General features: G+C 35.3%; 1 protein-coding gene and 1 pseudogene across 1 annotated transcript; both read left to right on the top strand.

Moving 5' to 3' along the window:
• The window catches only part of LOC118978259 (UDP-glucuronosyltransferase 2B31-like), a 421,339-nt pseudogene that overhangs the window by 45,897 nt on the left and 350,624 nt on the right, over positions 1 to 24,818 (top strand).
• On the top strand, positions 12,597 to 24,379 carry LOC118978267 (sulfotransferase 1 family member D1-like; the record flags this gene model as incomplete). Its single annotated transcript, XM_037033636.1, has 4 exons — positions 12,597 to 12,608; positions 15,644 to 15,774; positions 18,678 to 18,789; positions 24,129 to 24,379. Coding segments are annotated over 4 exons (456 nt in total), but the record flags the coding sequence as incomplete, so codon positions are not given.

The following is a 24,818-nucleotide window of genomic DNA, read 5'->3' on the forward strand; positions in this document are numbered from 1 at the left end:
CATAAATCTTCCCCTGTGAACATGTCTGGGTAACCAGATCCATATCATAAGAAACAGAGCAACACCAATACACCAGAGTCTTTCCCTTCCCTGTACCCTTTTCCAACCAATTTCCCTGACGATGAAATTGATTTCCAACTGACAATCCTGATTTCCAACTCCAAATATTAGGTTTTCCTTTTCTGAAATTCATATTAGTGGAATGATACGGATGGACTCTTTGACTTTCTGATTTTTTCACTCAGCACTCGAATTGGGAGATATATCCACATGTCATGTAGTTTTATTTTTTCATTTTAATTACTATATAGTATTCAATTGTGAAATTATACCAATATATATTTGTTCTTGATGGTCATTTGAAGAGTTTTCAGTTTGTTTGATTTTTTTGCCAAAACTACTATTACAAACAATCTTGTTCAGATTTTTGGTACATTCATTTTTAGTTCAACTTAAAGATTCAATTCCTAGATAATACGATATGTGGAGATTTAAGACACACCACTGAGGAGTTTTTCAAAGTAATCATATGATTTACAATGACACTAGCAGTGTGTGAAAGTTTCAGTCCCACACTCTCTCCATCACTTAGTACACTATGTGAATTTCACTTTAGTCATCTTGGTGAGTGTGTATCATACTATGGTTATAATTTACATCTCCTTGTTGTCTAATGAAGTTGAGAAACTTGTGATGTTCGTTGGTCTACTTCATTTGAATATCTATTTTGGAAAGGACCCATTCAAGTTTTTTGCTTATGTTCATATGCTTTGATTGTCTTGTTAAAATTGATTTGAAAGTGTGTGTCTTTGTGTATTTCTATGTGGGTGTTGTACCTGTATGCATGTGTATATAAGTGTATATATATTCCATTGATAAGTTCTTGTTATTATATGTATTTCAGACATCTTGCCTGATTCTGTTGTGTTTTAGTTTCTTAATGGTGTCTCGATATTCCTAGTCTTAATTTAGGCCAATTTGTCATTACTTCCTTTACAATAACAATTCATATCTTATTTAAGAAACATTTGCTTACTATCAGGCTATTAAGAAGTTCCATTTTTCCTAAAATATAGACTTTTCACCTTTCAGATGCAAATCTATAATGCGTTTGAATGGTAAAGCTGCAGCTATGTTTTACACCCACAGAGATACCCAGCTGACCCTGTGCAATTTACTAAAAACAAGTCCGTTTCTCACTCTACTGCAGCCGGGTTTGTTATAAATCAGTTCATACATATGCAGGTTTCCTTATGAACTCGATTTTTCTATTCATGCATCAGCACCATTCTGCTCTAATTAATATAGCTTAAAGTATGACTGAGAATCTATTAGTATAACATCTCTAGTTTTATTTCACTTCAAGATCATGCTGTCATTCATGGGCCTTTTGCATTTCCATAAATATTTCAGCTCACCAATTTCCATTCTTTTTAAAATGCTGTTATCTGTATTAGGATTATGTGTAGAGTATTGATCAAGAAATGACCAGTTTACAACCTTCTTTTTTATTTGGGATTTCTTTAAATTACTTTAATAAGACTTTCTATTTTCAATGTAAAAATATTACACAGTCTTGTTAGATTTATTCTATATGTTATCTATCTGTTATTTTAAATAATGGCTCCTTTAAATTTCATTTAATAATTTTCATTGAGCATATACAGAAATGCAACTGGTTTCTGTTTTAATAATTTCTCTGTTGATTTTTTCAAGTGTTTTTATATACATTATCAAGTCATTCATGAATAATAACATTGAATTCTTCTTCTACAAACCTTGTAAGTTATTTTCAATATTTTGTTTATTTATTTTCAGAGGCTGGGGAAGGGAGAGGGAAAGAGAGGGAGAGCAACATGACTCTGTTGCCTCTTCCATTCCCCCAGGTGGAGACCTACCCAGGCATGTGCCCTGACAGGCAGTGAAACCCGTGACCTTTCAGTTCTGAGGCAGGCACTCAATCCACTGAGCCACACCAGCCAGGGCTTATATATATATTTCTTTATTTTCTACTGTGCTTTCTAGAACATCTAATACAATATTGAACAAAAACAGTCAATTGAGCACTCATGTTCTTTTCTGCTTTTTACTCTTGCTTATTAAGTTTTGATTTTCCTGTTCTTTTCAAGCAAATCAAAGCCACTCCAGAGTCACTGTTGTCTGGGACACCTTCGCTCTCTGTATCCACACATCAGGTGATTCTTAAGGTGGGAGCTTTGATCATTAATTTTCTAATATGTGTATTTAAATATAATTCACTTGAAAACTTCTTTATCTGTACCCTACAGCTTTCGAAGTACCATAGTTTATTATCATTTAGTTGAAAATATATACTTTAATGATTACTGGAATGTTTTATTAGATTTCCAATAGTTCCACTTTGATCAGATACCATATTCTGTCTGGTTTTCTTTCTTTGGTGCTTATTGACATTTTCTGTATAACCAATCACTCAACTTTTGAAAGAAGTGAATCTCACTATGGCAAGACTCCAGAAAACAAACCCAAATGGAAAGCGATAAATAAAATGTCCAAAATCAGGTTTTTTATGTTAGAAAAAGTTTTCAGCACTATGAAGTATGCCACAAAAACTAAAGGGAAAACTATAACAGGCCCATACTGAGCTCTCTATCTGCAGAATTCCTCCCAGCTGCATGAGTCAGCTTTTGGTGCTTTCTAACTAAGCACCAGGAAACATCTTCTCATTTTATCTAAAATGATCAAACTGACTTTTGGGGTAGATTCGGTGAGGGGGGGTGGAGTAAACAGATGGGCATTGCCCAGTGGTGGTGAAGATGCTTCTCCTGGGATTTCTTCAAAGTAAAGGTGGCTGGGTTGTTTCAATTCTGAATTATTATTTATTTCTTGGCCCACTCTGCCCCTGGAGGGGTGAAGTATCTTAGCTAAGTGGTAAATTTAAAAGAATGGCTGAAATGTCCTACTCATCACCTCTTTCTTTTCCCTGGAGTGAGTTTATGCTCTCTATTGAGAGACACATTCTTCCTAACTCTCTCTGGCTAGGGTGTGAAATCAAATTTTCCAGCTTGACTACTGACAATAATAATGGCAATAATTTGGCTCCATTTCCAACCATTTGTTTTATTTCTTAATGTTACAGCTTAGTAGTTAAACAATCATACACTTTACACATGAAAAATCTAAACAAACCTTTTGCCAACCAAACATTATAAAGGTTTTAGTATAGTGCCTTTCATGAATAAATTCTTACTAAATTTTAATAGATATAATTTTATTTGCTACTTTTTAATTTAATATATATGGGAATCCCAAACTCATTACCATATCACCGTGTTCTGAAGATTTGTTTAATAAATGAATGTAGAAAAACATGAATATTAATAGAATAAATATATAGAGTATATTGCTTTAAAATTGTTCTATGAATTCTATGTGTCACGTGTTTTCTATGGAATGTGAAATAAAATATGATTAATCTTTGTGTAGAGACACACTGAAAAGCATACTAAGAAAAGGAAAGAAATCGCCCTGGCTGGTGTAGCTCAGTGGATTGAGCTTGGGCCTGTGAACCAGATGATTGCAGTTCGATTCCCAGTCAGGGCACATGGGTTGCAGGCCAGTTCCCAGCAGGAGATGCATGAGAAGCAACCATACATTGATGTTTCTATTCCTCTCTCCTTCCCTTCCCCACTAAAGATAAATAAATAAAATACGAAAAAAAAGAAAAGGGAAGAACCAAAAGAGAGCAAGCACATGCATGCCAGAACTAGGAGGCAATTATGAACTGCCTCAGGCAAAACTTTGTTTCCTACCTATGTTAATTCTGCCCCATTCAGCTATCTTGGGTGTGTTTAGTTCAAAGCATTCATCCAGTAAAATTTCCCGGATATTGAGAACATTCTGACATGAGTGATAATGAGATACTATGTGATGTGGTTGCCAGAAATAACGTTACACCAGCCAGCTTCAACACTCCTACATGGATCCTCTAAAGTGTAAGTAACCCCCCAGAAGAAACTAAAGTCTAATCTTATGTTTCATGGCTTGTTTATCAGGGACAAAATAACCATTGGATCCTGAAGATCAATAAAAGAAGTTAGTTATTCTCTTTCTGAAGTGAAAATAATCTTGCTAAATCCAAGGTCACTAAAGAGGTATGGACGATATTCGATCAGATTTCATGCATATTTTTGCACTTTGTCTGGATATTCAAAGACTATGCACAACACTTTACCAGATTATAATACAGTTCGAAGTTGCGTTTCTGTAAAATAAGTTTTCTTTTTCTAATTTCCTCTCAAATTCTCTTATTTTCACAATATTAAAGTACAGATGTCCCTTCTATCTCTATATATATATGTTTAAAATAATCCAAACAATTTTACCACATTTCCAGATAATTTTGAATTGAGAATAATTGCATGAAAATCTTACAGTAAATAGTATGGACAACCAGCATACTTCTTCAAAAAGTGATTGTTCAATTTTTTAAAAATATATTTTAATGAGCTATTAACCAGAATGATGTGTGTGTGTGTGTGTGTGTGTGTGCAAAAAACTGGGTACACAGTCAGGATAGAAAGTCTAAGTGACAAAAAAGAGCACTGTAAATTGAGAAGAGGCATTCCGAGGTGCAACCTGATTTCCAATTCTGCCAAAATAGCTATGTAATCACAGAAAACTTCATTTTTTTTGTGCCCAGTTCTCCCAATGGGAATAATCATATCTTGTCTGAGTGCGATTCTCCCCAGTCATAAAAAATCACTGCTCTCATTGAGATGAATGTTAAGAGTCAAACGTGACTCTTCTGTAAGTAAGGGTGCCTGCTGGGGGAAAGCCAGAATGTCTCTAGAGGAAGGAAAGATCACGGATGTTTTAGCAGATAGTTTGCATCGAGATGAAAGAGGAGCTTGTGAGGTTTGGCGTTACCAAATCACATGCAGAATTAGGAATCAAAAAGAAAAATTCCGACCATAAAAGCCAGAAAAAGATGAATTGTGTGAGTGTTTGCGCGTTACTATTTCTGCGGGACAAGGGGTCTGGAGAAGCCAGGAAGTCTGTCCTTTGGGAAACTCCTTAAGGAGACTCCCCAGGAGACTCCCCTCCCTGGCCTTCCCTGCCCACAGTGACTCAGCCTGCTCCCAGACCTACAAAGGGTTCTAGAATCCCAGGTCAGCCCTCCCCAAGGCAGACCTTTGCTGTAGGCATGTTCATCCCATGGGTTTGAAGGACGGCTAGCGGTGGCTTTTTGCGTGGAAGAAAGGGTGCAGAAAGAGCCTCAACCTGTGGCTTAATTTGTCCAACTACATTTATAAAAGGCCACTTTCGGTGGTAAATGGAGCTGGGAGTGGCTGTGTGGCTTTCATTTGTACTCCGGAGCTCACAAATACTAGGAGTGGGCAAGTTCCAGGCTGTTTTTCATTTGGTAAAAATACGAAGACACACCCACACACACACCCACACACACACACACCTATATATATTAATTTATAAATGGATTTTTCTCCCTAGCCTCTCTTTACACTGACATGTTATTTTACTGATTTGTGAGTCAGGAGAGATGAAACTGTCATCTCTGGTGTCTTCATAACCCACATGTGTTACTGTTTGTCTGAATGAAAGGCCCACTGCCTGCAGTCACCAACAGGGCTTCTCACCTCCTTTGGCCTGGCAAGTCGGGAGTCTGAGCACACATTCCACAGGGTTACTGCTGGAGGGTGATTGAGGCATATACCATAGTTTATTGTGTACAATACTTGAAGAAGTTAATTCTTTCTAGGAAAAGTGTTTGGTTTAGTCTGGTTGTAAACTATAGAACAGGTAAAACCAGGAATAGTATTCCAAAGTGTGTAATTTGTAAATGAACTACTTGACCTCAGTTAATTTACAAATGGTCAGTTACACTTTAATAAACAGGAAAAGGAGGTTTACCATTTGAAATTATCCTGATTAAAATAGTTCTATTTACCTTGATTTTATCTATGTATAGAAACTTTTCAGCAGGCTCGAGTACAAAAATGAAGCAACAGTGATTCAGATTCAGCCACCTCATTTAATCTGGTTCCAGAGGCCTCTGGGCTGTTTGGCAGTTGTCCATGGGAGACAGAATTCTAAGGGTTTAGCACTTGAGGCTTGCAAAACTTTTGTTGTCAGTGCTTACTTCTTGTTTGTATAAAATGGTTGAACATATTATCTTTGATTTCAAATCATATACATTCTGCAAAATGCAAGAGCTGTTTGGGAAATAAACATTGATAGAATGTAGTGTCTGTTGATAAAATCAACTTGTATAAAGGACCCATGAACAAAGATAATGGGGGAGGGGGAAGAATTGAATACAGGAAGTAGGATGGGTAGGGCAGAGGAGAGTAATGGGGGAAAATGGGGCAACTGTAATTAAACAGCAATAAAAAGTAAAATAAAATATCAAAATGCAACAACTTTCACTGTTGTTACAGTGCATACAATGTAACTTTCTCTTTAGGACTCTGGAGCTTATTCAAGAGGATGGGTCTTAGTATCTGAGGGTTGCCACAATTAGTTACTCTAAACAGTTCCCTGATAATGCTGAGTCAACTTGGACATCTTTACTTGCTACCATAATACGTGAGTACCTTAGCCATAAGTACCCATCCAGTGTGTGAATGGGTGGTTTTTGCACCTTGATGGAAGTCTTACTCAAAGTGCCGACAAACAGCTTCAATGTTTATAGTCATTTCACATTACCAGGAAGCCCTCAAAGATGGAACCCGGGCAGGCTTGCCACAAAGGCTGTGTACCTACACTTGCCACCTATCTAAGTCCATTAAACATATTGTTTAGGACATATGCCCCATCATATAATAAATAAGCATGGATTGAAATATTTCAACAAAAATGAAGGTCAGGAGTGGTGGCCTAAGAAATAAAACAGAAAGTATAGCAAAGGAAAACAGAAAAGGAGACGAGAGAGGGTTTTCTGGGAGAGTAGGAGAGTGAGAGGGAGGTCGAGAAAGAAACGTGGAGTCAGAGTCATGGACTTAAGATTTAAATTGAGACCAGTCACTGTAGTAGTGTTATTTTCTATAGTTTTGTTTCAGCCCAAGCTAGGTAGAAGGTTTAATTTAATCAGGGTTCAGGTTTTGCAAAACTAAAAGGCTGAGGACCAGCAGAGGCAACAAAGTTGCATAGTAAAAAGGGGGTAACCAGAATGAGTTATCATCAAGTATTTACTTAATACATTCTCTAAGATATGGTTATCAAAAATGACAAATTTAACAATAATAACTAGCATGGTTACTTTCTATGTGTCAAGCACAGTTAATCTTGAAAATTCCCTTTTAGATAGGCGCCATTATTAACTTCATTTTATAAATGGAGAGACTGAGCAATTAGTCCTGGCTGGTGTGGGTCAGTGGATTGAGTGCCAACCTGTGAATCAAAGGGTTGCCAGTTTGATTCCCTGTCAGGGCACCTGCCTGGGTTGCAAGCCAGGTCCCCAGTGTGTGTGGGGGGGTGGGGGGCAAGAGGTAACCACACATTGATGTTTCTCTCTCTCTCTTTCTCTCTTCTTTCCTGTTTGTAAAATAAAAAAATAGAAATGTTTAAAAAATAAAAGGAAAAGAATAAATGGACAAACTGAGTAGTTAAATACTCTAAGTCACATAACTCATTTATTTAACTAGTAAGTATGACACAGTCATAAAAAACCTACAGGAAATACAACCAGGATGAAATCAATACTGTGAAATTTAAAATAAATCGTTAATTAATGCAATATTTTGGGGCTGGGAAGTAGATTATTCTGTGGAATGTAGGAAATAGTAGTAGTACTTAGGGTATAAAACTAAAATAGAATAAAATACTTTGGAACTAGTTAACCAGTGATCATTAGGGAGATAGAAGAAAATGGGCAGCCTGACAAAAATAAGTAAATTGCCATGAGTAAATATTTGGAGATTTAGATTCTTCAAGCAGGAAGATTTCATGAAAATATACCAACAAAAAGATCTTATTTATGTAATACTAAAGTGATTCCACAAAATAGAAAGATTCTATTTAAGAGCCTTGAAGAAAAAATAGAATCTTAAATGTAACTAAAAATTACAAATATGACAAAGATCATTTAAAATATCACACTTTCCAAATTAAAAAACTGAGTAATGGAACAGAAATAGGCAGCCATGGAAACTGAATTTTCTTAAAAGTTCAATGAAATAACTATCCTATAAATAAAAATATAAAAAAGAGAAAGATATTGTGTATTAGAAAAATGGAAGAGAGGCCGAGAATACCCTGTAGATAAAAATAAGGGATTCAGAGAGACAGAAAAATAACAAAACAAAATTAATTTTAAAAATGATTGTAGACAAATGTTTCACCATGCTGAAGAATAAATTAAAATTTTACATGAAATGTGCCAAATAAATCCTAACCAGTCCATTTAAAAAAAGGCTCACACTGGAAACATTTCATCATTTGAAGACAAAATATTTACCCTTGTCAGAACACAATTTTTTTTTATTTTGAAGAAAGGGAAATCAGACCCCTGTTGGATTTCTCAACTGTAATAATGGAAACTAATCCATGGCTTCTGAGAAAAATAAATGTTTGTGCCAAAGAATCTCCTGCCAAAATATTACTCATGTAGGAAGACAAAAGTAAAATATTTTGGGAACATTTAATAGTTCATACAGTATTCTTCTCATTTACATTTTGAGAAAATTAATAGAAGTATTTTTACCAAAAATAACTTAACTAGTATAAGTATCCCAAAATAAAAAGAAATGAACCTGTGAACAGCATTAAACATAAACTAGGAAAATGAGTAGCGAAATGTACACACTGTTTGTGAGCTTGGAAACTTCTTGAAAAGGATTTTCAAATAGAAAAGAAACTAGAACTTCTTCATAAAAAATATTTGTAACATGAGAGAAACTTACTCAAAATATAAAAATTAACAAAAACAACCATCTTTTAAAAAACATGTGAAGATGAGTAGAAGTTTTTTCAGAAGCAAATATTCAAATGTTGATTAAACTCACTCATTCTAGTATGACAGTTTAAGCAATCTTTTTATTGCATTTATTTGGCTTATATCAGTCATTAAAATTATATAGGTTTAAGTGTACAATTCTACAACACCTCATCTGCACATTGCATTGTGAGCTTACCATCTGAAGTCTAGTCTCCTTCCATCACCACTTACCCATTTTACCCTCCTCCACCTGTCCCACCCAACCTTCCCTCTGGTAGTCACCACACTGTTGTCAGTGTCTATGAGGATTTTTTTTGTTTGCTTAATCCCTTCACCTGTTTCACTCAGCCTCATCATAGCCAGCCTCTCCTCTGACAGCTGTCAGTCCGCTCTTTGTATCTATGAATCTATCACTGTTTCGTTTATTCTGTTCATTAGATTTCACATATAATTGAACTCAAATGGCATTTGTCTGCCAGCAATCCTTTAACACAGTGGAACAAAGTATCCATTGATTTTCCCCTTGTCACTGACCCTCATTGCCTCTCACATTCTCATTCACCTTTTTACCCATCAGAGCTTTCATTGTACTTCAATCACTATGCTTTGTCAATCACACATCTTATCTCCTCTAGTCCATCCTCATGTTTGTCTGCCAAAACCTCAATCTTGGCAGCTAAAGGTGGCTGGGAAATCTATGTAATCATGCTGACTAGTACCATTTATATTTATAATGATGCAGTCACTACCCCTCCTGCAATCTGGTTTCGCTTTTCTACTTCTCTGAGACTATTTTACACTTTCTTTGCTATTCTCAAATGCCCCAAACCTCTTTCCATTTCACAAAAAAGGCAATCAGAAGAGAATCACCACAAACTTGTCAATCAGCCTATGTGTGTCTGGCCCTATTGGCGGTGAAAGTGAATTCTTTTGTGGTGTCTCAGGAAAGGACGTTCAAAGCATACACACATGGCAGATTTTACTGGCGTGGAGGGAGATAATACACCCTTGGGGATGTAGAGGGCAGGCAGGCTGTAGCAGCAACTGCTCTGAGATTCCTGATAAACCTCCACGAAGTTTCTTCATTCTCCGTAATAAGCAAACTGTTGTTAAACCATCCAACTCACTTCCTGATCCTTCCCAGGGCCTAAATTGACCCCTCCCTTTTTCTAGACCTACGGGGTTTCTGCACATTCTATCTCATCTGATTCTTTCCCCCAATTTTCCAAAGCTTTATGTCACCATTTTGGCTCTTTCTTACCATGCCTGGAACAAAGTAGGAGCACTTCCCCCTGCTCCATCTCGACTTGTACATGTCTTGAAGTTCTACTGCATCATCTAGTTTCTACTGTGCGTGTGCCCAGCAGAAGAATTTCCCCTCCTGCTCCACCCAAAATACCAAAATCTGGCATGTACCTGGCATTCCCCTGGGGAGATTATTCCTGCCTGTTTCAAGGATTAAATCCACTCAGTGGAGGATGCAGTGGTTCCTCACAGGGTGTGAATGAGTCTGTGAATTCTATAGCTTCCTAGTAAACCTAGTTTAATGAAATGCTCTAACTTCCAAATGAAGCAGGCCCAACATCTGATTCAGTTTAGCAATTTATCGAGCTCAATGTCTGATTCTCTTTGCTTCATTTCTTATTAATAACCAGCTAACTACCTACGCTAACCATCCCTTCTGATCTTCTCACCTTTTTCTGTGGTTGTACTATCTCTGTGTCTTACAATGGCTTTTGTAGCAGTGCCTTGATAACTGGATTGTCAAGTCACATAGTTTAGTAGACCTTATGCTCATGTATATTAGGTCAATTTCTCAAAGGCTGAAGATGCAGTTAATAAAGATCAGAGAGACTTGATCCACTCTGCTCAGACAGGATATGCCGCCTTTGATTGCCTTAGTGTCCCACAGATCCAATCTGTGGTGTTAGCAGTCACCACAGATACAACCACACAGAGTTCCCTTTGTTTCCTTTCAACCTCTTGTTTCTCTCTTCACCCCTCCACCAAATGTTGAACACTTTCCTTAGAAGTAACCTTCAGTCCCAAAAGATAATAGTCTTTTTGATATTAATAGGAAATGTACAAACTGGTATTCAGAATCATTAAAATTAGCTGCTTCCCTTCTCTATCCCACACAGGGAGATGAGCTATTATTATTTACACAATGTTGCTCTGTTTTAAAAAAATTTTACATATTGATTTGAGAGAGTGAGAGATTAGTTTGTTGTTGCACTTATTTATGCACTCATTGGTTGCTTCTTATATGTGTCCTGACCAGAGCTCCAACCCATAATCTCGGTTTATCAGCTCTAATGTAACTGAGCAACCCAGCCAGGGTCCACATTTTCTCTTTTATACCCAGTTTTACTTTCTTTTGAAGTTCAACTTTTGTGAGTATTTTAATCAGATTTTACACACACAATATGTATGTATATGTTCAAGGTAGACAAGGATGTCTACTAGGAGAAAGGAGAAGAGAGAAAAGGAATAAATACAAAGAGCACGTTTTTGTTGTTGATATTACAGAACTTCTTGTGACCCTCTCACACCCTTTTTGACAACAAAGCTTAGAGTTCTTTCTATTTCTTTTTCAGGCACAACCTGGGTCAGTGAAGTACTGGATTTGATCTATAACAATGGGGATGCAGAGAAATGTAAACGAGGTGCAATATACAACCAAGTGCCATTCGTGGAACTTATAATACCTGGATATGAAAATGGTATTTTTCTCTTAATGTTCCTTTTCACCATAAAAGTAACCCCTCCTTTTTGTGTGTGTGGTGTTTAGAAGACTTCTGATAGAAAATTATACAGACAGAGCTTGAATAGCTGAATCATAAGTTTCTATAATAGGAGAATAAGAATTTGGTTATTCCAACAACCATACCATACTCCTTTTTCACCCAAAGGTAATATCTATATACGAGGAGATTTTGATGGGTATATTTTTTATTATCGGGCCATGAGGAAGTCTTTAACATTTGAATACTGGATGATCATTATATAGGAAAAATTTAGTGTTAACCCATCCATTTTTTAGTAACCTGTTATTTAGCCACTCTGTCTTTGTGTGTTTTCCATTTTTTTTCTTGCAATTGATTCCTAGTTTCATACCATTATGGTCTGAGAAAATGTTTGATACGATTTCAATCTTCTTAAATGTATTGAGACTTGTCTTTACTGCCAATATTTGGTCTAACCTAGAAAATGTTCCACGTCCACATAAAACTATTGTGTATTCTACTGATATGGGGTGAGATGCTTTGAAGATACCAATTAAATTACTCTGGTCTAGTATGTCATTTAAGGCTGCTGTTGCCTGTTGGATTTTCTGCCTGTAAGATTTATCCATTGATGTAAATGGGGTGTTAAAATCCCTTACTATTGCTGTGTTACTGTTGGTCTCTCTCTTTATTTACGTCCATCAAGATATGCTTTATATATTTAGTTGAATCTATGTTGGGTGCATAAATATGTACAAGGGTTATATCCTTTTGTTGTCTTTTTTAAAAAAGATTTTATTTATCTTTAAAGGGAAAGGGAATGAGAGAGGGAGAGAAATACCAATGTATGGTTGCCTCTTGTGAGTCCCCTGCTGGGAACTGGACTGCAATCCAGGCATGTGCCCTGACTGGGAATCGAACCGTGATCCTTTGATTCACAGGCCCGTGCTCACTCCACTGAACTACAGCAGCCAGGGCCCTTTTGTTGTCTTGATCCATTTTTCATTATTTAGTGTTTTTTATTTCTTTATAGTCTTTATTTTAAAGTTATTTTGTAAGATATAAGTATTATTTTTTGCAAGAAATCTCTATTTCCTTCCTCTTAACTTTTAGTCTGTGTGTTTTTTAACTGTGAGGTGCATCATTTATACATTATATATATCTTATTTTCTTATCCAATCAGCTACCCTATGTCTTTTGATTGGAACTTTTAAGCTATTTGCCTTTAAAGTGATAATTGACAGGCATATATTTATTGGTATTTTATCCTTCAAAACTATCTTTCTCCTTCTTTTTCCTCTTCTTCTTGTCTTTTTTCCTCTCCGCCTCCTCCTTCTTCTTCTCTTTCTCCTCCTTCTCTCCTCCCCACCCTTCGTCTTCCTCCTCAAAAAGATACTTTAACATTTCTCATAATATTGGCTTGGTAGCAATGAATTCCTTTATTTTTGATTGTGTTTATGAAGCTCTTTATTTCTCCTTCAGTTTAAATGATAGGCTTGCTGGGGAAAATAGCCTTGGTTTTAGGCCAGCCTTTTCTGAATCTCCACTTTTGCTATCAGTGTTGATATATCTTCTTCTGTAAATTCTTTGTTATAAGACTTCTATTTTGACATACTTCAGTTGGTTATTCAGACTGATTTTTTTTCTGTGATTTATATTAGTGTATTCTGTATTTGTTTCTAAAAATGCCACCCCGCAGATCATGATGGTATTCTCCTTTCTGTTTTCTTCTATAAGCTTTGCTGTTCCTTTCTTTAAATTTAATTCTTGTTCAAGTACAGTTTTCTGTCCTATATAAGCTTTGTTGTTTCAATAATCATATTTAAATCTAAACATAGTTAATATCTATAATATAACTATTATTTAAATATTTTGATATATTAATATCCTTTATTTTTTCTCATATACATGCCACATACACACCCTTACATTATTTTCTTAATATTTGTTGGTAGTATACACACATAAATCTTTTATCCTGAAACCTTGATTGTCATTATAAATGCAAACATGAATAACATATTTTCTGTTATCTAAGATTATATTGTCTTATTTAATTTCTACAGATACTGTGCTATTGAGCTTTGTCTGCTTGCAAGTCACTTTTCTATGCTACATTATGCAGTGGTTTAAATAGCATCTGGTCCTGCAGAGTACCTCAAAGAGTGGGAGAAATATCTCTGTATCTCTATATCTATATATCTATATAATTACATATTACTAACATAAGTGCTACCATGGGACAACACCATCTTATAGATGAAGAAAAATTTGATCAACATGCTAAAAAAAGTAGGAGCTTTTCTTTTTAGATGCACTAGGTCATTTTACAGAGAGAAAATTCTGTGTACATAGGCTAGCAGATGTGAAATAGCAATGTGTGTGTCAAATTTTACAAGAGGTTCAGTGTGGTTAAAGAATGAATCTGGGATGGCAGGCAGTGATTAATCCTAGATCTGAGGAAGATGTTTAGAGTATGCTTTACCACAGTGTCTTTAATGGAATGACCAAAACATCTGTTATTTTTGTCTTGAAAAATTGATTATAATTTCTGTTTTGTTATACTAATAGTCTTTGTTCATATGTTTATGTTTTCTTTTTTCACTTAAAGTCTATAAATAAACAAAAGTGATAAGATAGTAGAAATAAAGTTTATCATTTTATTCCAGAAATAAAAACCCATATGAAAACTCACAATTTATGGCCTTGCTCTCTAGAGAACTGGGGGAATATCTTCTAGATAGCCTTCTGCCCACCCTGAGGCAAATGGAAACAGACCTTACTAAAGATCTTAAAGTGGTAATGATAGGGAAAGAAAACAATTTGTTCATCACCATAACCTTTTGATATTGAAATAGGAAGTAATTGGTAATGTTTATAAGGTTTAGCATTTTCTCACAAAATTCCATCAGCAGCAGAGTTTCAACTGTTAGAACTCCATAATCCATCTTTGGAAAAATCTCTTTCCAGATATTCCCTTCCTTCTCTCATTCTTGTCCCAGAATATGAGAACTACCACCAGTGAGTGGGGAGTGTAAAAATTCTTATTTCCTTTTTCTCTCAGTAGGAAAAGAGGAAGAAAATCTGAATTTGCTAAGATAAATGGAGATTTCTTCGTGAATGCATTTTCTCTTAGAATATTTTTACTGCATGTGTGGCTGGAAACTCAGTATTGTTAGGTGTGTTTCAGGAGAGAATTAGACTTAATAGAAGTCTGCAGACTTGATGGAAAACTTAATTACCAATGAGGAATAATAATGTCATTTCTACTGAGAAATATATTTAAAATTTCTGCCCATAAGCACATGGGAGGCCTTCAACATAAAATAAATTTTAATCTAACACTAATCATTTAAACATGGACAGAATGAAGAATGTTTAATGTTTATTGATGAAATTCACACAAATAACATTTTAGTGACACAGGTATTTTCAACTCTAACAATCATTAATTTTTTTAAGTTTGATAAGTGATGATACAGAAAAGTATTCTAAATTTTAGAAAATGTTAAGATTTGTTAATTTAATATTTACTGCTATTCTTATTATACTTGTCTTTTCATGTTTCAAGAGATGTTAGTTTCAAAGGAATGAGAGCACAATTGTGTGAGAGTTGAGAAGTTTTTTCATTAAGACAGTTAGGTAGTTGTGCATATCCTGTATCAGGACATAGATATACACACGCAGATCAGAATTTAAAAAAGAGAGAAAATAGGCATTCTGTCAAGGTAAGCAAAAGTTTACAAACTATAAAGGATAGAGAGAAAGTTATGATTTCTTTTTTTTTAAATATTTTTTTTATTTAATTCTTGTTTAATTACAGCTTTCTGTCTTATATTCCCAACCCTGCCCGCCCCCCGCCCCATGCTCCCCGCCTCCCTCCCATTTCTACCCCCCACCCTTAGTTATTGTCCATGTGTCCTTTATACTTGTTCATGTGAGTCCATCCCCTTTTCCCCTATGATTCTCATATTCCCCACAGATGGTCTATGTGGCACAGAATGCTAACGATGTGGCCGTGTCTTACTATTATTTCTACCAAGTGGCAAAATTACACCCAGAGCCTGGTACCTGGGAGAAGTTTCTGCACAAATTCATGACTGGGAAGGGTGAGTCCGACTCTTATTTTAACCAACCATGGAGTTCCATAATTAAAAAGGTGGGTTTTTTATGTATTATTGTTCTTTTGTGAGGAGATATAAAATTCAGGTATAATTTTGTATTTATTATAAACCTAATATGTGCCCAGCATTGCACTAATGTATTAGGAAGACAATAGAAGAAGAATACATAGTTTCTTCCCTTTAAGGATTTTTTGAGGAATATGTGACAGTCAGATTTTTCAGCCCTTTGTCTCACTGTTTCATTAGTACTTGGTGACTACTCCTGGGTACTTTCTTCTCTTATTGTCTGTGTCATTTTATTGTTTTGATTTTATTGAACTCTCTTTTCTTGAACTCTCCCCTCTTTACCATTCCTTCAGTTTTGTTTTATAAATAGAGAATTCTTGAATGAAGATTTTATCTTCAAAGTTTTCTTTTTGCTATCTGTGTATGCTCTCTTTCAGGAAAACTTACTCATACCCATGGTAGTAACTCTACTGTTAATTCTCATATAAACATTTTCTAATAAAAATGTTTATTTGCCTATTTTCAAGTCAGATGCACCCCAATGATATCTTGTAAATTTTTACTTCTGTCATTTTTGGAGTATTTTCTACCCATAGAATATTTACTCATTCTTTTTTTTCCTAAATATTTTCAACTGTATTTCCTAAAAATAAGAATATTCTCTTACATAAATACAGCACTACGATAAAATCCAGGTATTTATATTGATATAATACCATATTCTATGGACCTTGCTCTTACTTTGTCAATTGTCTCAATAATGTTTTTTTTACAGTAATATGTACATATTTCTGGTCCATGATCCAATTCACAATCACTCATCACACATTGCATTTAGTTGTCAAGTCTCTTTATTCTGTGGTCTACCTTTGTCTTTTACGACTTTTACTATTATAAGATCATAAAAAGGACATACCAGTTGTTTTACAAAATGTCATTCAGTTAGTGTTTGTCTGGTTTTTCCTCATGATTACATCAAAGTTATGAATTTTTGGTGGGACACTATAGAGGTAATGTGGAATCCTTATTGCATCATATCAAGAAATACATGGTGTCAATTTATCATTTTCTGGTAACATTAACTTTGATCATCTAGCCTGCCAGGTCCATCCACTGTGAAGTTGCTACTCTTCTTAGAACCAGACATACTTTGCTTCCTCCAGAGCCTTTTCTTCGCCTCTCCATCCCAATACTATTCTCTTTTTGTTTTCCTCTGCTATAACATCTATACTACTTATTGTCTGCATTACTATCTTCCATTTTGTAATTCTCGTTGTTTTTTTTTTGTGTGTGTGTGTCAAAAGTCGTATTCTTTCCCTAAGGCTGTCACAACAAAGTAGTACATACTGAATTGTTGTAACAATGAAAAGTTATTTTCTCACAGTTTTGGAGCTCAAGTCCAAGATCAAGGTGTCCTCATTATTAATTTCTTCTAAGGCCCTTTTCTTTGACATGTAGATGGATATCTTTTCTCTGTGTCTTTACATGTTCTTCTCTCTGTCTATGTCTGTGTTATAATTACCTCTTGTTATAAGGAGACCAGTCTTATGGGATTAGGGTTTGTTTGGGATGTGGAAACTTTCCCCTTTCTCTCTTACTTCTTCTGGATGGTAGAATGATTACAATGACCTAAGGCAGATTAACAAAAAAGAAATAAAATTGTAATACATGCACATGGACAATTCACATAAAAATGAACAATTCAAAGACAGGAAGGGAAAATAATATATATGTCATTCAGAACAAAGAAGGAAGAACAAGAGAAGTAAGGCAAATGCACAAGAACTTTCTAGTAACAAATGTTTATGGCTGTATTAAAACAATGGGAAACACAAAGAGCTTTGATCAAATGGGCTTTGCTAGGATCCTTCCTGTCTACCATTCCTAGTTCATATTAAACTGGAATTATCCACGATGATATCTCCCTTCCTGGAGCACATCCGCTATTTTAAATACTTTTAGTTAGTTAAAGGGAAGGCCAGAGTTTCTTCCTGAGCCTCTGAGCCTTGATTGTTTTTAGTTTAAAATAGTCTGCATATCAGAATGATACACTTGAGGAGACTCATTCTGAACCCCCACAGATCTACCTTAATAACCTTATTTTAATTTACCTCTTTAAAGACACTATCTTCAAATGTAGACATGCTGAGGTACTGGGCTTGGACTTCAACACATGAATTTGGGGGTATACACTATTCAGCCATACTACTCTGCCTTCCAGTCTCCCAAAATTTATGTCCTCACATGCAAAATGGATTCATTACATCTCCAAAGATTCAAAAGTGTCAAACTGTCCCTGCATTAACTCTGAGTCTAAAATCTCATCTAAATGTCATGGAAATTAAGTATAGGTGAGAGCTGAAGTATGAATCACTTTCAAACTGAATTCTTTTATAGTTGTGAACTTATAAAAACAGATAATCTTCTTAGAAAACACAGTGATGGGACAGGCATAAATAATCATTTTCATATGAAACAAAAAGAAGGAGAAATAAGAAAGAAAAAAGAAGGTCAAAGCCTAGCAAGGCAAATTCCATTAGATTTTAAGATTTGAGATTAGTCCTCTGGATTAGGACCTATGCTAATGAGCTCATTTTAACTTAATGACCTCATTATACCTCCTTACATGTCCCATGCCTAAACTCAGTCATATTGTAAAGAACTGATTGGATTTTGAGAAACACAATTCATCTTGTAACAGTACCTCATCCTTTTTTTAGACTTTAAATTCTGTGAGAGCAAGAATGATTTTATATATTTTCATTATGCTGTTGTCTATTTTTCTTGAATGAATAAGTAAACAGTGTATATGTATTAATAATGATAACACAAAGTAACATTTAACAATTTAACCATTCTTTATGTGAATAGTTTTAAGTTTGCAAGGATTTTATCTTTGAATGTATCTTTTGGTTCTTGGTATGACCACGTGAAGGGCTGGTGGGAGAAAAGCAAAGATTATCCTATCCTCTACCTACTCTATGAAGACATGAAAGAGGTAAGAGACAACCACAATTTGTTTACTTTTTAAGAAAACCTAAGCTTCATCTTCTTTGTATTACACTTTCTTTTCCTCTTGATCTATAAATATGACTAATCTAGTATCCTGCTAACTCTGCCTTGAGAATTCATTGTTCACTTGATCCACTTCTTCCTACCACCACTGCTTCCTATTCCAGTTCGGGCAACTCTCTAGACTTTTCAGACTGTCTCATTTTGTGTCTATTTTCCCTCAGAAAGAATGATCTTGAAACCTAAATCAAAATACTGCCAAATTCTATTTTTACAAATCTCTCCATGGCCTCTATTTCTTTGTGAAACATAAAATAATTAAGATAATATATAAAGTTAAACATTATTTAGTTCCTGTCAATCTCTCCAACTTCTACAGGTGCTACCAATTCCTTTCTCTGTAAGGAAATGTCTTCATTTAATGTCTTCACTTAAATGCTACTTCTTCACAAAGTTCTTATACTGCCAAAATGTCAAATAACCTACCTCATTACTATCTACTAGAGCTTGTTTTGCTGCTATTGCTCTCTTCGTAGTAACTACTACCACTCTAATTATTTTATGAAGGTGTTTCTTTACTTATATTTTCTTGTCTCCTCTACTATAATGTAAGCTCCATGAATGCAGAGACTCAAATTATCTTGTCCATAATTGTTTCCCTAAGGGCCATGCACAGTGAAGAAACAATGTAATTTCCTTCTTTATTCTAGTTTTTATTTTCTCATCTATCACCTGATTAATAGAATAGAAAATAACTCCTCCCTAATATGATCTAAAACTTATTTTCATTTATTTAAAAAATGTTTTTCCACATCTTCTCATGGATGGAGAGAGTTGACTTGGAATGGTAACACACAATACAGCGTAGAGATGATGTGTTTTAAAATTTGTACCTGAAACCTGGAAAATTTTGTTAATTAGTGTCCCCAGAATAAATGCAATAAAATAATGTTCCACATTTCTTAAATTGAATTTTTCTCAGATAGCTTGTCTACAACTCTCTTTTCTTTCTAACATGATGTCTATTGTGTGGGGGAAAGGTATATTATATAAGATGTAATAAGAATGAGGATAGCTGGGGTCCCTAGAAACAATGTCCATTGACTTCCCCCTCCACACAGTGTATCTGGTTTATCTGCCTCAATTGCTCAGATTCTAGAACCTTGACTCAACCTCATTTTGATCCCTTAGATTTCTCTGAATTCCTTTAGATGACTATGACTACTGTTCATCTTTCATTTGGAAAATCAAATCTATACCCTCTTGGGAAACCACCTTACTCAGCTAAGGTAGATCTCTCTCTGGTAGATTCCTTAGTCAAGTTGTCAGTCTCTAATGTATCCTATTCAAGTTACTGTGTACCTCTGACTTTGAATTATGCTGATATATTACTCCACTTGAGAGTCCAAAAGCAACAAGTAGTGGGTGGAAATCCTCCTAAAGAGGATAGGCATTTTATTGGAAGGAAAATTTCTAAATGATGTCATAAAAATAATGTTTCAGAAAAAGAAGTCTAGTTTCTTCAAATATGGGATGAAAATCTATGTCTGATGGCAGAAAGGCACAACAACTCAAGGGTCACAGAGTCTCTGTGTCATCAGATCCACCCCAAATTCTCACTACAAGCTTGAGCAGTCCACCTTTTCTCTATCACTGTCCCACTTAATTTTCACATGATAGACTAGGTGCAACTAGAAATTTAAATTTCTTAGTAATTCTCAAACTGGAATAATTAAGGTGATTGTGTAATTTTCAGCAAATTTAGTTCTGTAGCTGGAAGAAATAGATTATTTTAGAGCCACTACAGAAACTCTTTGGTTCTTTTTCTGTTAACAGAGATCGATAGCTCAGGAAAACTAAATCTCAGATTTCTCTTCTTTCCAATCTCATCAGGTCATTAAGATTATGGCTTTATTTGTATCCCCAAGGACACTTCCCAGTGGGTAGCAGGGTACAAACTCTTTGGCTTAAGCACCATTCTCTCATTTTGTCTAACATGCTGTCTGATGCACAATCTGAAGTACAGGAAGAGGAAAGTGTGACCTTCCTAAAATGTGCTAAAGAACCCAGAACAGCTGAGCCCAGCACTTGCATCTTCATTTGACTGGCTCAAGGCTTGGCACCAGCTGTAGCCATCTCCAGATTGCTTTACAGCTTATACCAAGGGGCCCCAGACAGAACACAGCTGGAGGTTGACCTTGACCTGCACCACTAGGGAAGCCTCAGAGCCCGTGCACCCAGTGGACAGTTACAGAACACATCACAGTGCCACCCAACTACCTCCACAAACCACTGAAGGAGATAGTTGCTTGCCAAGGGACATAGACAGTCCTATTAGCTGTCTGATTTGTATACAAATTCCTTCCATTGACCTACTGACAGCAATCAAGACTCATCTACAAGAGGATGGAGTACTCAGGCCACACCCAGGGTACATCTTGAGTACACAACTTGGGATATAGGAGAGGCTATGCTAATGGACCCAACAGAACACCTACTACCTTAGACCATGCTAGCAAGACACAGAGTCAAAGCAGATCTCCCTAATAGATGGGAAAAATACAGGGAAAAAGTCAAATGAGGAAACAAAGAAATATGGCATAAATGAAAGAACATAAGAAAATTCCACAAAAAGAACTTACAAAAATGGAGATAAGTAATCTATGAGATGCAGAATTCAAAACACTTGTTATAAGGCTGTTCAGGTAATTCAGTGGGTACTTCAATGGCTTAAAAAGGATGCAGGCAGCAATGAAAAGAAATACTAATTGAAATAAAGAACATTTTGGAGGGACATTCAGCCCATGGTCCATGGACCATATGTGGTCCAGGATGTCTATGAATGCAGCCCCCCAAAAATGTTAAATTTATTTAAAACATTATGAGATTTTTTCTGATTATGCGTTACAATATATTTAATGTGTAGCCCAAGGCAACTCTTCTTCCAGAGTGGCCCAGACACAAAAAGTTTGGACACCTCTGCTTATAGAGAATCAATAGCATAGTAGATGAAGCCAAGAAGCAAATGAATAATTTGGAGCATTAGAAAGAAAAAAAGAACTGATCAGTACAAAAAGTAGAAAAAGAATAGAGAAAAATCACTGATAGTGTAAGGAGACTCTTGGACAACTTCAAACATTCCAACATTTGCATCATAGGAATGGCAGAAGGAGAAGGGAAAGAGCAAAAAGTTGAAAACTTATTTGAAAAAATAATAGAAGAAAACTTCACTAGCTTGGTGTAGGAAATAGACATATAAGTCCAGGAAGCACAGCCAGTCCCAAACAAGATGGACACAAAGAGGACCATACATACCAAGGCACATAATAATTAAAAAGCCCAAGGTTAGAGATAAAGAGGCAACCTTAAAAGCAGCAAGAGAGAAGCTGATAATTACCTTCAATGGAATTCGTATTGGACTGTCAGCTGGGTTCTCAAAAGAAACTTTGCCCACTAGGAGGAATTCACAAGGCCTATCCAAAGTGACGAAGGCCAAGGACCCACAACCTACATTACTGTATCCAACAAAGCTATCATTTAGAAAAGATATTGCACCAAACTATTATTATATCAAATGTTAATGGGACTTATTTAAGACAAAGAAGATCAAAACTATGAACATTAAAATGGCAATAAATATAAAACTACCAATAATTAAATGTAAAAAAAAACAAGTAGAACAGAAATGGAATCACAGATATGGAGAGCAGTGTGATGTTGGCCTGTGAGGGAGTTCTGGGGGAATGTGAGGAAAGGGGCAGGGTTTAAGAAGTACTAATTGGTAGTTACAGAAGAGGCAGGGGGATGTTGAGAATAAGTATAGGGAATGGAGTAGACAAAGAATTATATGCATGAAAGAAAGAGGGGGGATCGATAGAGGAAGTGGGCAGTGCTTGGTATACGAGGGCATAGGGAAACATTGGGACAACTGTAATGGGATAATCAATATAAATAAATAAATAGAATAGACTAGAGTAAACAAATAGAAAATGGGGACAACTGTAATAGCATAATCAACATTAATTAATTAATAGAAAAAAGCATAACAAATACTTCAAAGTAGTCTTTCTTCTTCATTGCTGCCTCTTTCTCCTCCTTATCATTCTTTAGGCTGGGAAATGGACAGAATTTTATTTTACTTTCTCCTAATATATTCATATTACCTAAAAAATATCTGTGTGGGTATGAGGGGTATAAAAGTATCTTTTTTCCAATGTAAGAGAACTCTCTGAGACAAGTAATCTATTCTTAATTGAGATTTAATTGACATAACAGTAGTTCCAAGTGTACAACATAATGATTCAAAATGTGTATGTATTGTGGAATGATCACCACAGAAATTCTAGTTGATATCCATTGCCACGTATAATTACAATTTTTTATGTAATGAGAACTTTTAAGATCTCTCTTAATGACTTTCATATATACACGATATCCTATTAATACGTGTACTTAACAATTGTTCTTAATCTTGGAGGAATTATTTTCAGGTTTTTACCACTGATTATACTAGGTATGGGCTTGTCATATAAGGTGTTTATTGTGTTGAGACATGGCCCCTCTATCTTCTTAACTGAGAGTTTTTATTATAAAGGAATGCTGAATTTCATCACATGCTGCATCTATTGAGATAATGTAACTTTTATCCACCACTTTGTCAATTTGGTGTAGCACTTTGATTGCTTTGTAGTTGTTAAACTATCCTTTCACTCCTGGAAAAAGTCCCAGCTGGTCATGGTTGTATGTTCCTTTAAAAGTGCTGTTAAATTTTTTTTTGCTAGGATTTTGCATCTATGTTTATCAGGGATGTTAGCCTATAATTTCCTTTTTTAGTACTATCTTTGCCTGGCTTTGTATCAGGGTAATGTTAGTTTTACCAAATGAGATTAAATTGTTCCCTCCTATTTTTTTGAAGAGTTTAAGAAGGATTTGTATGAATTCTTCCTAAAATTTTAGTAGGTAATCTGTTCTTGTTGTTAGCTATAAAAAAACACACCGAGGGGTTTTGTAAATTATAACTCAGATAATAATAACCTCCTTTGAAACCATCTGTTATTCTATAGATTATTTCTATTTTCGAATGTGAAAATGTAAATATTGATTCAATATTTTAATTTGTCTTCTTTGGAAACATATTTCTTCTAGCAGATGATTGCCTGTTATAATCAAGAATAGTATATGTACATGGGAAAGCAAAGTGAAAAGTGTGGGTAAAATATAAAGTAATTTCCTCCACCATATTGACATATATAGAACCTAATTGAATGTATTTGCCTACTTCATGACTAGGTTGACCTGTTTTGCCTTGTCTTTATATTTGTTTAGGATCCAAAGAGAGAAATTCAGAAGCAGTTAAAGTTTCTAGAGAAGGACCTGCCAGAAGAAACTGTGAATAAAATTCTCTATCATAGTCCTTTTGATGTGATGAAGCAGAATCCTTGTGCAAATTATACCACTGTACCATCAGTTGAAATGGATCATACTATATCTCCCTTCATGAGAAAGGGTGAGAACATCAAATCTTAGCTCTGGTATATCTTACTAGTCACATGACAGAGAGTATAGGTGGATTAATAGAAGCATCATTACAAGAAATGGAAAGAGATTGGGGGAAAATCAGGAAAACCAAAAACTTAATAGAAAATATTTTATGGCAAAGACTCTATTGTTCCTGTAATAATAACATGTAAGACAAGTCTATTGAGAAACGCTTACTCCGGAGCCTCTATATCAAGAAGCATGAGTCTTGGCACAAATTTCTGTATCAGAAGAATGTCCTTCACTCGTCTGAATTATCTAGACATCTGTTCTTCATTCCTTAGAAATGTGGTGGTGGCAGTTAGCAGTCTTACATGATGTTAGACATTTTAAACTGAGGGAAAGTGTCAACTCCTTGAGGTTGTTGTTATGATTGTGGTAAGTCATTGCATCCTTGGCTTTGAACTCAATGTATAGCTATCATCTTGCACAAAAGAATGCTTTAATAAATAATAAATATGACTTGTATTGAATTGT

This window comes from Sturnira hondurensis, unplaced genomic scaffold (genome assembly GCF_014824575.4).
Source record: "Sturnira hondurensis isolate 20B ecotype Veracruz unplaced genomic scaffold, ASM1482457v3 Scaffold0021666, whole genome shotgun sequence".
NCBI lineage: Eukaryota > Metazoa > Chordata > Mammalia > Chiroptera > Phyllostomidae > Sturnira > Sturnira hondurensis.